The sequence below is a fragment of the Phalacrocorax aristotelis genome, chromosome 2, assembly GCF_949628215.1.
Source record: "Phalacrocorax aristotelis chromosome 2, bGulAri2.1, whole genome shotgun sequence".
In the NCBI taxonomy this organism is placed as follows: Eukaryota; Metazoa; Chordata; class Aves; order Suliformes; family Phalacrocoracidae; genus Phalacrocorax; species Phalacrocorax aristotelis.
The window spans coordinates 52,939,927-52,953,098 of record NC_134277.1 but is presented as its reverse complement, the minus strand read 5'-3'; the positions used below and the strand labels follow the sequence as shown (position 1 = coordinate 52,953,098).

Genomic DNA, 13,172 nt, shown 5'->3' with positions numbered 1-13,172 from the left:
AGCACGCCTCTCTGAGGGGAAAAGAACCATAGAGAGTTTGACTGTGCAAAATGAGCTGTAAACGTAGCACTGAGCAATGACTCACAGGATTGGGAAAATAATCTTCTCATGTCAATCAAGTATTCATCTGAAGGTAAACAGATTACTGATCTAAGTGCTTTTTAAAAGTATATTTAATGTATATGGTAATATATGACAAAAAACAAGGACAGAACTAGAAGGAGGGGTGCAGAATGAGCTCATTGCATATATAAGGTGGTCCAAGTTTGAGAGATTCAAATTCTGGTTATACCAAGTTTCACGTGCTATTCCTGCAGAGGCAGAGATTTTGTTTTGAGATGAACAAGAAGCCTGGATATCCAGGCAGAAACGAAAATACTCAGTTCAGAATGCAAGACTACAGCCTGAGATTTCTGTCAAATGTTGGACTTGTTCCAGATGATCTGTGTGATGAAGCCAAAAGCAGTTCCAGGGAAGCAGAGGAAATCCTACAACTGTAACTAGGAGTTGCTTTCAGATGCCCCCTGGTAAAAGCAGCCAAGACAGCACTACAACCAAGGATCTTGCCAGTAAAAGTAGCATTCAACATCTCAACTTTTAGACAAAAGTGACAATAAATAGCCAGACTAGGCAGTCTGAACTGTACCTTGCCGACGCCGACTGTTGAGTTTCCTAAAGCAGGTGCCCTCCACAAGACGATTGAGACGTTGCTGCTTGATCAGTTCTAAGATCTCTGGCTGAATCTTCTCTTTTAGTTCCCTTGAGAAGAAAGAAAGTAGACATTTGTCAAATTCAATCAAAGACCGTCCTCCTTCCTCTGAGACAGAGTATCACAAGATGTTTCTGCAAGAAGTTTGAAGGGGGCAGTCACAGGCAGGCCCAGGTCAGAATCTGGTCTGCTCCGGGAAAAAAAAGCCTTTTTCTTATAACAAAGAATGGGAATCAGGATATCTCTGGTGCAGACATTTCCCTGTTATGACATCAGTTTATGACTCAGCAAAGCCACTTATTTGTTTCTTATTTTACTCACCTAAAAATAATGCTTGCTAAAATGCATCAACAAGGTTTTTCTGTGGCAAAAAATGCTCTTTCATTGTAAGAGCACTGTGAAGCTTATTTGAGGGTCTGTCACCTTTTGTTGCACAATCCTCTGCTGGTGTACTTTACTAGCACTATTATTTAGGACAACACAAGAAGTCTAAAACACATTTTGAAACTACAGTAAAAAACAGCGAGCAATGCCAATGAGCTAAAGTAATGATCAGTGCTATATCCTTGTTCTTAATTCCACACCATTCAATTAATTATTATCAGAATTTTGTGGAAGACAAACCCATGATTAGGGATTGTTCAACGATCAAACTTTACCCTTGCCCAGGAGTGCAGAAACCCACAGTGCCTTTAGAAATAGTGTTATACATCCCTCAAAAAATAATTTTTTTAAGTCCTACTTTGATACGAGTTCAATATGTCAAGAACTAGGCAGAAAACATATGCACATAATATTTAAAGTTTGATTTCATACACCATCACATGGATTCACAGATGTCTGAATTCATTAAGATTCATTAAGAACACATAAAAGACAGGTTTAAACATCAACTCGACAGCAAGCCTAGTAAGATTAAAAAATAACTGAATGTGTAGAGGATTTATAAAATATGAAGTGTGTCAGAACCATAATTTTCCACTGCTGTGCAAATTAGGTAATACCAAAAATCATTCTGTCTGGCATTATGTTCCAGCAATCGTCATCAAAAGGAAGCAAAGCTGTGGTATCCCATAGAGAAAACAAAAATTTCTCTCTTCTTTAAAACTTAGGGAGCCCAGTCTCTGCTGATTTCCACATTCATTTGGATCCTATACCTTTGATCTGCCAGACCCCCACTGAAACCACTGGAAAACCTCTGCTAAAGATCAGGCCTTGAAATAAAAATGCCACCCTTCCCCCAAGTATTAACAAAATGGTTGGAGTTCTTGATGCATAACCTGCTGCATATTTACAAGCTGTGAAAATCCACCTGGTCAAAAATCACGGAAGCATTGTAACTATAGAAACAGGCCACCTTTTGGAAATGTATTATTAGTCCTTTAGGGTAATTTTCAAGCACTGTTGTTTTCTCATTGGGAACTAAGATATGAATATGCTGAATGGTCAAATACTGTGATTAAAAGAATTTTGTGCTTGAATAAATGTCTTGCCTTTACTGAGCTGGTGAGCTCCCCCATTCCTCAGTTAAGAACTGGGAGCAGGGGCTGAGAAGAACAGTGTTAAAACACAGTGTGGATTACTCAGCAGTCCAGGCTGCAGACTAAATCTCCAGCTGGACTGATTTCAAACATTCAAGATTGGTATAAACATCAGTTTGATGTTAGGTAGTTTAATTCAGCAACTGGATGGCTATCATTAAATAGGCATTAAAGATATAACATCATAGTTGCCAGACACTACTTAGAAAACAAAAATGAACGGGTCACCCAGCACATTAACATCCCACTGTTTGCTCATAGTATTCCCTCTTCTGTCCTCTAAAGCCCCATCTGCCCTTTACAAACCAGAAGAGGAGGCTTTTTAACCAATTGAAAAATAAACAGCAATCCTCTCTGAAGTACTTCACTGACTAAGGCAGACTTTCCATAGCAGGCAGAGAGGTAGGAAAGAAGGGACACCTTCCGCCTCTTCGCTGATGTGCTGGAGTCCCTCTACACATGTACATATACTTGTTCCCACAACTGTGAAGGTCAAAAGTAGTACTCTTTTCTGTTTTACAGTCCCCATACTTGAACACACAGAGGTCATGGAAACAACTCATTGCTCCACAGAGAAACAGTCTTCAGTGACTTTGGACTTTAGTGACACCCCATGTCATGGTTTTAACTGGGATAGAGTTAATTTTTCTTTACTGTAGCTGACACAGTGCTGTGTTTTGGACTTAGTATGAAAATAATGTTGATGAAACACTGATGTTTTAGTTGTTGCTAAGTAGTGCTTATTCTAAGTCAAAGACTTTTCTAGTGTCCCATGCTCTGCCAGGGGCACAAGAAGCTGGGAGAGGAGGGGGCACAGCCAAGGCAGCTGATCCAAACTGACCAAAGGGATATTCCTTATCATATGACATCATGCCCAGTGTATTAACTGGGGGGAGATGGCCGGGGGAAGCAGCAGTTGTGGCTCAGGGACTGGCAGCATTGGTCAGCAGGTGGTGGGTGAGTAGCTGCATCACTTGTGGGATTTTTTCTCTTTTTTCCAGGCTTCATTTCTCTCTCGTTATTTTCCTTTTTATTATATTATCATTATTATTATAATCATAATTATTATCATTACCATTATTACGATTACTATTTTATTTTAATTATTAAACTGTTCTTATCTCAACCCACAAGTTTTCTTGCTTTTGCTCTTCCAATTGTCTCCCCCATCCCACAAGCATGGGGGGAATGAGTGAGCAGCTGTGTAGTGCTTAGTTGCTGAGTGGGGCTGAACCATGACATCCATCCATCCATCCATCCATCCATCCATCCATCCATCCATCCATCCATCCATCGCTATGGTCACCTGCACTTAGTGTCCTCAGTAGCTCATTCCAACACATGAGTACTCTGGCTTGTATGGTTTTCAGCTGTTTTTCAGATACTATAACTCCAGATACATTTCTGCAAGGTGATCCTGCCACTCAGTGCTCCTCACTGTCAAGGTTTCTGTTCCACCACTTTAAGGTGACAGAAATGGGGCAGAACAATCAAACCACGGCACACAGTTAAACAAAAGATGTGCTTCTTTGAATCTTTGTATTTCCTTCAGAAAGGCATCTGAAGGCAAGGGTGTTCAATTTCTCAGGGTCAGTGTCTAAAGACTGGAGGGTTAGAGAAAAAAAAAATCTCTGTACAAGAAATAGGTCCTCCTGCCTAATTTTAAAATCAAACAGGAACAATGAGCTAAAGGAAGATCATAAATGCAAGGATGTTCTGTGAAAATTTTCTTTTTTCTCCTTCAGGTGACATCAGCTTAACAGTTTGTGCCTTGTGAAGAGAGAGAGAACAAACTCGAAAGTCTGAGGAGACAGCAGCTTTAAAAATTGTTATTAATTTCCTACTGTGTTCCTGTCACGTTAGAATGTCAGAAGTTAGTGGGCTGGTAAGACAGAAGGGAGGAGGAAACCACACAGTAATATGTACAGTTGCTCATTTTCTGATCTCACTGGTCTCAGCACTATAGGCAATACTGACATCAGTTACTTGCTTTCAAAATAACAGACCTGAATTGTCGACAAATCTGAAAATCCTTAGAAATTATTTTAAATTATTCAAATGATACTATTTCTTCTTCAGCACCAGCTATATCTGTCCCCAGCTTTTACCTTTCTGACTTACAGTTAAGACTCTTTCTTGTTAGCTGTTTTCCTTCCAGGGTAGGGAATATTACAGACATTTAAATCATTACAACACAACAGAAGAGTAATCCCAGAACTGCTTTCATGTGTTTTGTCCTTTTATCTTTCTGGCTTGTAGCTATGCCCTCTCCTAATCACTTCACGTATTCAGAAGGGGCATTAGTGACTCTTTCTAACATTGCAGAGAAAACTGTGAGATAAAAAGCTGAGAAGCATCCACATCCCTCACTCTATTTCCCTGTATGTTGCTGATTTTCACAGAGATGTTACTTAGCAATCGTCCCCTAGCTGACACTAACTCTCCTTTAACCAGCAAGTCTCCACTTGGACGTCAGATCTTGATCCAGTATTAACCCATCTGTGTTGCCATTTAATGTGTCAGGGAGATCCCTGGTCCTCTACAGGTCCACAGGATTTCCAGACACCTTCTTCCACAGCCATTCAAAATGAACCAGTGATACTGTATCATTTCATTGTGGAATGGCAGTTTGGATGATCAATATTGATCCCAGAATCCTGAATCAATTCTGTTCTGAAGGACTTTTTATTTTCCCTAATCAAAAGTAGAAATTGAAAAAATTTCATCTTACACAATACAACAATGCACATGTAAACGAAACAATTAATCCTTGCAAAACAAAGTTGTTGTAGTTATGAGGATCTAAGACAACACTTCTCAGCTTACATTCAAATCCAACTTAACTGAAGCTTCTCTCATCCAGCAGCTTGAAAACTTAAAACTTCAGTGCTTCATACAATGAACAGCAGAAGAAAGACTTCTATCATGTTCAAGGCAGGAAAAACCATCATTTGATTGCCATATTCTCACGCAGATTTAAACAAGGTCTGCTGACTTTACATTCACCATTGTGCGCAATCTCTTTTAGCATATCTGCAAGGCTTTAAAATATACAGCACTGCCACAATTGCTCTCTTCACTCACAGTCTCTTTCCCTACAATGAGGTCATGATTCTGTACTTATCAGTTGTGCCATCTATGCAGTTTGAGAGAGTTCAGTACAGGGAATCAAATCAAAGGGGAAAATGAAAGAACCATTTCTTTTCACAGTCAAGAATAAGTGATCATGGATGCAATCAAAATGCAAATGCATAGAGTTAAATCTCTGCAAATGCAGTTGTGATTGCTTAAACACCTTATCGATTTACTTAGCCTTTATAGCCTTCAGGCTTAGCCTTTGTCCAGAATCTGAGATGAGTCTCTAGTAACACTTCAGTTACTTTTAACTATTTGTGTTGGCTCTTTCACTCATCGCATGACTGGGAAGGAGACTCCACACTGTGGCAGCAACTAGTCGGAGCGATACTGGAAATAAAGAGCTTGCAGAGGGCACTGGCAAGTGTCACGAGGCTACGTGATGGTGCAAGAGAATATAAATAGTTGACTTGTATCAAACAGTTGACTCATAGCGAAAGCAGGGAAAAAGAGAAGCTTTGGTGACAAGCTTAGCAGTACTGAGCAGCTTTGAACCATTAAATGTTTCAGGGGATTGGCAGGGGATTTCTGAGCAGTGTAATGATGCAAAACTGACTGGAACCATTTGTAGCTTTTTAATTGATGCATTACTATGAGTGACATCAGCCCTAATTGGGCATTAGGTCCAATCTTCTAATACACTGAAAACATAAAAGAAGCATTCCCCCTTTGATCCACATTGGTATCATTAAAATTTAAGTGTGCAATTCCACTTAGCTTATGCTTCTGCTGTTGCCCCGCTGCCTCTGGAGGAATGTGTCCCCAGAGCTCGTACTTAGATAGCTGTATCCTTTAGAAACAAATCAAAATTAACATCCCGCTTCTAAGTCCTGCAATGTTCTGGTCCAAACACTTCTCTAGACCTTTGCCTTGAAAAGGAGATTTGGAAAATCACAAGCCATTCCACTTGAATACAGTCAGGATTTAATGACATTTCAGCTGATGCTTCTGGAGCCCTCACCATTTCTCTGCTCATCTCAGAAGGTTCCTGCTATTCTCAGCACATCATTTGTGCACCATGGAGTCTGCATCTGTCCTGTGCCTGTACAGCCACAGGCCCAGACTTGGTTCAGAGCCAAGTATGGCCTTCATTTTTCATATAAGAGAAAAAGGGTATTTTGAGAAACAGGAAGGAGCTACCATGACAATATTAGCATTTGATACTTTGCAGTAAACAAGAAGGAAATGAGAATCCCAATCCCACTGGCTACCTGCCAGAATGTTATCATTTGCAAATAAGTAAGTGCTTGTCATTAACACCAGAGATAATGCCATAAACACAGTCATACACAACACCACTCTTGTGGAGCCAGTGTGTATTGGCTCCTCTTCCTTTGGGCTTCTCCCTGTCTCACTCAGAAAAGTGACATTGGGAACCTTTAAAGGCGCTTGGACAGAAGACAAAGTTGTGGTGGGTTGGGTTGGTTTTTTTTGTTTGGTTTTTTCTTTGTGTGTGTGGTGGTGTTCTTTTTTTCTTTTTTGTTTTTAAAGCCACCACCAGCACCAAAACCACGCTCACAATCATGCAAAGCTAGGAAATGTCAAAGCATTGTTTCATACAAATAAGCCATGTGAGACCCTGTGGGGATTTGCTGAATCTGTTTTAAATTAACTCAAAGAAAAAGTTACGATTTCCAGCAGAAGAAAACATAATGCACTTCAAGCAGATACTGCACCACTGCTTTTCAGCACAGGTCCCTGGACAGCTTTCCTCCTTGGGTTCCCCCAGAAGAGCTCACAAATGTCATTAATATTTGTTAATCCTTCCATGCAAAAATGAGTGGGGAGAGAAGACAGTACTTACAGAATCGGACGAGACTGGAAATCTTCCTGGTTCATTCTTTCAGACTGGCGTATTTTCAGTATTTCTGTGTAACTGAGATTCTGAAGTTTGCTCTTGAACTGATCCAGAGAGCTAGGCTTGGTAGTGAGCGCTCTCATTATCTGTTCTTTCACTACCTGCATTACCTGTAGTTGACAAGGAAAGGAAAAGAAAACCTGTGTTAACACTTTCTGCGTTTTTGTTTCACATCTTATTCTGCATCACAGTAAGGTTTCTAGGTATAGAAGATGATTAGTACTATGTGTTCTCAAGACAATTTTTCAGTAGCATAACCAGAAAATAAGCCAACTTCTGACAGGGCATCACAGCTTACATCACAGCAAAAGCTCATCTGCTCTGTAATAAGAAATATTTTTTTGGAGGGGGGTGTGGTGGGAAAGGTGTAATTTATTGGTTCGTTCTATCTATCTATGGTTGGTAGTCTATCATCTGTCTATCCATCTATCTACCCTGGTTACAGGATTTTAAGTCCTGCTCTGTCTGTGGTTTGTGTGCCCACAGCAACAGTAGTGTTGCTCTTCTGCATTCTGAGCTGAGATGATGCTCCTGTCATGTCGGGAACAGGCACACATACAACACCAGACTTGTAACAGCAGAAAAAAGCTAGGAAGTCTTAAGGAGCTGACTGAGAGTGCAGGTGCACATCCTGACTTCTGCCATCTCAACCCAGGTGAAGTGCAGAAGCCGCAGGGGCCAGTCTCACTGCCCACAAGAAAGACTGCAAAGAGATTTTTAGGTCTTACAGCTCTCCTGCTGGGTCTTAGAGCTGCTCTCCTGACCAGAAGGCAGTAGCACAAAGCTGCTAACTGTGCGTTGTTGCTTCCCTTACTCCTTATGCCCAGAAGCAATGGGCACACACTGAAACACAGGAGGTTCCCTCTGAACATGAGGAAACACTTTTTCACTGTGAGGATGACAAATCACTGCACTGGCACAGGTTGCCCAGGAAGGTTGTGGAGTCTCCATCCCTGGAGACACTCAACATCCATTTGCACATGGGCCTGGGCAACTGGCTCTAGGTGGCACTGCTTGAGCAGTGAGTTTGGACCAGATCACCTCCAGAGGTCCTTTCCAACCTCAGTCACTCTGTGGTTCCGTGAGACCCTTACACTGCAGGCACATTATGGCCATATACAGTGAAGGAAAGAGAACTTGCTGAAATAAACCATTAGTCAGGGGGGAGAGAGATAGATCAATTTGTCAAGGATATTACAGGATTGCTTTTGAAGCAATGCCATAAACAATGCAAACCAAAAATTGAGAATGAAGAATGGCTAGGCAACAGCCATCTATCTGCATATTAATTATTTTATCAGAAGAAAACTGCTGAGACACAGTTAACTAAGGGGAATTGCTTGGCTCTAGTTCAAATAAACACGTATCACAGATTACTGGCTGTCTCTCTGCAATCCTAGACTCATTTCCTTGGTGCTGGTGCAAATCACACACTTTGAAATATTTATCTGATGCTGTGCTTAAGTTGGCTGAAAAAAACAATTTACCAGACTTAGAAAGGCCCATCCCACCCAAATCCAACAGCTAAAAACCAGTAGGAGATGGTAACACTCCCCTGGTATCAAAGCGGGTGTGACAGAAATTAACAGCAACACAAACAGAGGGCAAAAGCTTTTTCTGCACTGTTAATTTTCCTTTATTCTTTCGTCTTCACCATGTATCTTAAAACAGAAGCTCAGCCCCTCAGAGATTCCCTAATCATTCTGAAAATTTATCTTTTCACATGAATATTTCATTGCTTCACATGTGTTGCCTCAGTCTTCTAACTCATTGCCTGCACTATGTTTTCTATTTTTGCTTCCTGAGATGTAACTTCTTTCTCAGATGTGATCTAAGCACTCATTTTAGCTGTGTCCAGCAGGTGAAACTGAGCAATTAAAGCACTGAAGATAACCTCCTTCCTTACTACAGGGACCATATCCATCCCAGAGATCTACTTCAAGAGGAGCAAGATGCTTCTCCCAAAAGTGTTGGCTCAGGTGGGCAGAAAATGCCTTTGCCACATTTTGACCCCCTGGATGAGGCAGCCTACCTACACTCACATGGCTGGGGCCTTGCTTTGAATGCATCCTTGCAGTTAAGATCCTGCTCTCGGTAAATCTTGCAAACCTGGTCCATCAAAGCTGAGCTCTGCTCCATCCACTCCTAAAAGTACGTTGCTATGTATGGGAGGAAGTCTTCTAAAATTTAGTTTAAGGGTAAAAAAGTAACATTGAATGCTGTACTCTACACCTGCATGTTCTTCATTTCATATACACAAGTATTTGGTTTTAGAGGGTGGCCATGTGCAGCTAAATCCCTCTGAAGAGTTACTTAGCTGGTCTGCCAGTGGGAATCAGCTACTTCCCCATCTGGAAGATGAACTCCTGACTGCCATCCAATTGCTTAGACTGCATTCAGAGTGCGCTCACTAGGCCACACCAGTCCAAGTAAGAAACGTGCTGTCACACCTTGGAAATGACAAACCAGAAGGCCAGGCAACCATAAAACCTGAATGCAAATGGACCGTGCCCAACAAGGTGAGTGGCATACTTCTACTGATTTCACTGGGTCTTAGTTTAATACCTAAAAAGGCTAGGAAATGTAATGAAGGAAACGTCCTCAAAGGTATAATAGGAAAAAAATGAAGCAGACAATCCCAGTGACTAGCTGGATGTTTAAAAATGTCTTCTGTCTTCCTCTTTCTGCCTTATTGACAATGACTACTTGTTGCTGCTAATTAATTTTAATTTATATTTTATATATTTATATGCTATTAATTAGGACTGATTATCATTAACTACCAGGAATTAAGAAGAGGGAAGAGACTGGAAACTAATATTGCCCATTGAAAACTTATTCAGCTATTGGTACCTCCTCATACCACCATCTGGGCTCCCAGTGAACTGCGCTTAACTTTGCACCCTCATAGAGAACGTGACATTCAGCCACTGTCTTCAATTCTGCTTTCTCAGGCCTGCTGATAAGTTGTGCCAGACTGCTTTGTTACATGGGGTTTTACAGCCAGCCTGCAGTCATAATTTACGTAGTATCATGCAAAAGAAGCATGCAAAACCAGGTAGCATAATTCAAACACGCAAGTCCCACTGCCGCTCATGGGAACAAATTCCCTGACCACTAGAAAGCAACAAATTACTGCAATTTCAAACAGACAGGCATAGTATAACTGCTAAACTAACCATACTACACTGCTTTATTAACTATCACTACCATATCACCTTGACTTTCAGCACTAAACCAGATTTGCAAGCAAATATAGTCCTGCAATCGCTTATACATGCATAGAGTTCCAGTTTCATGCATTCATTCAAATATCTGTACAGATCTCCTTTTTTGTTGCTCACGTACAGATTTAGTTTCCTGAATTCAGGCACTCAACACTGGGGAAACTGCCTCTATAGGTAGTTTTTCCCATAAAATAAGTGGACAAACATAAATAAATATTGTATTTTATGGAGTTGCATGTATGCGGATCTTCTTTTCAGTCTTATCTCTGAACCATCCATATGAAGCAGTGCTCATTCTTGGCTAAACAATGCAAAGGAGGTTCAAGTTCAGTAGACTGAGGATGCTGTCAATTATGCATTTATGTCATTAGTTGCAAAATCCTGTATAAAACCTTGTCTCCCTTGTCTGGTACTCACTCTTGTGGTTAACATGCAAACAATGCAAATTCCTCTTCTTTGCTATGATTTGGAAAGTTATTCACAGGGTACCATCAAAGAGCTCGTTGGTTTAGAGGCTCCCCTTGCTCCCAAGCCAGAAGGCAGGAAGCGTATGCCCCAGGCCCAGCACGTAAGGGGGTGATCACTTGCCTTGTAATGTTTATAGCCAACACTATTTAACTAGCTGGCCAAAATGTCAAAGCTGCTGATTGCATTGAGTCTCCTGAGCATTTGGGAATCACTGCCAAGAATTTCTAATCTGTTCTATTTCCAAAGCTGAGTTGCCAGCCGTTGATTACTGCTGTCTGAGAGACAGCATCAACCCTTCCTCCCCATGTGTCTGACCTTACAATGAAATTAAAGGTATTCTTTACTTGGTGTGATGATACGTAAACACCGTGGACAGTTGCTTTAATTACATTATGCTTTGCTAGTCTTACTGAGAAATGAGTGTTTTAGAGGGCACATTTGCTTTAGATCATGTCCTTTTTATCTGGCGACCTCATGAATGGTAAGAGAATCCCGAGTTCTACATTACAACTAAGGTAAATTCACTGAAGACATGAAGAGAGAGACAGTAGGGAAAAAAAGAATACTTTTTTTTTAAATCACATAGGAACTTGTTCCCTGTATTTTGTATCCATCTAATGTGTCTTATATTTCTATTGTCAGTATAAACATAACATTAAATTATGGAATTTTTGTTAAGCTGTTTTAGTCTAGCTTTATGTTTAGCTTATTTGACCTCACCTCTGTCATATCACATTCTGACTACTTTTCCTTTCCAACATTTACCCCCCCTCTTTTATTCTTGCCATGACAACTTTTGCCTATGCAAATAAAATCTCTTCCTTTCAGGATGAAGCAGAGGTCTGAACACTTGAGCTCTACAACAAGCAGACAAAATAAAAAGAGAGAAGCTGTCAGTGTCAGAAAGAGGAGTTTATCAGAGCCAAACTCTACAGCAACCTTCCTACTGACCACGTTTCAGTGGCTTGTTCGCAACTACGGAAAGGACAAACCTCTCTATTCTACTTATCCCATACCAATGCAAAGTTTGTCCTTGGCACTGACTGGAGAAGACAGGCTGCCATCTCAGACACCTACCATTGCCTGCAAGCTTCTGGAAATTTAAGTCTGAGCCTTCTGCTCACCAGACAGACCTTCTACAACCTAGAGCATCAGCCTTCTCAGAAACCTCCCCCAAAACAGCCTGAAGGGCTGGACATTCACAACATCCCACCCGTGGAGCACCAGACAGGAGGTGAAGCCTTCTCATCTTTTCTTCAGCGTACCAGTGTTTCTCTTTAATAAGCATATGATTTCACCCCTAATGACTCTCTCACAGCAGCAAGAACACATCCAGAGACGATCACAGAAACCACTGAAGTTGTACCCCTAGTATCTTGGGACATGTTACACTGATTGCTACTTGGTGACTAACCTGGAGGGTTGTGTGTGTCAGCTGACTGATTGCCATTAACCTTGACAGTCCACCTTTCTTCTGCACAGACAAGACTTAGGTATAAATCCTGAGCCCACGTTACAATGATCTGCTTAGTTCAGTGCTTTCCTAACTTGGCTCAAAATTAGCAAGTGCTGCAAGGCATGATTCCCCTACCTTGCAGTATATGATGAAAGAGCAGTCCCTGGACTATACCCAGAGCTCCCCTCACAACCAGACTTGAAGCATCTGGATATGAGAAGTTTCAAGGCTTCATTCACTAGCTTTTCCACAAGACCACTCAGAAATCAACAAGCCAACAAACAGAAAACTGGAGGAAACACATCTCTGCAAATTGATTGTCAAGAATTCATACCTGGTTTCCTTCCCATCTAAATGCTCCCAAAAGGAAGCAACTTGGTTTATACAGGGTGAAAAATGAAGGAGAAAACATAATTTGGTGATTGAGATCCAGCTTGATCATTTCAGTCACAAAGGGATTTCCTTCAGCTAAATCCCCAGAGCAGGCCAAAATAAGGTTGTAGAATGAAATGGCCAAATCATTCTTAAGAAACAGTGCTCACTGACAAAGGAGGCCATAAAGAAAATCTAATTCTGAAGGGAAGGGAAATTACTTCAGTTTACAAGCAACCTGTCAACCCCATTAATGAAAACTTTACATGTTTAACGTGCACACCAGGTAATTCAAGACAATTTTTAGACTGTTCCAAAGGATAAATTGTCTTAACTAGATCAATGGTTATATTTTCAGAGTACTCAGAAGAGTCATCCTGAGAGAATTCAAGGTCCTTGGAAGATA

General features: G+C 40.9%; 1 protein-coding gene across 6 annotated transcripts in view; it reads right to left on the bottom strand.

Moving 5' to 3' along the window:
- The window catches only part of ELMO1 (engulfment and cell motility 1), a 314,961-nt gene that overhangs the window by 22,728 nt on the left and 279,061 nt on the right, over positions 1-13,172 (bottom strand). For all 6 annotated transcript variants that reach the window (XM_075083575.1, XM_075083576.1, XM_075083577.1 and 3 more), the window contains 2 exons: positions 7,190-7,353; positions 647-759 (listed from right to left, as the gene is read on the bottom strand). In XM_075083575.1, coding sequence (XP_074939676.1) covers positions 647-759; positions 7,190-7,353 — 277 coding nt within the window. The remainder of the gene's footprint in view (positions 1-646; positions 760-7,189; positions 7,354-13,172) is intronic.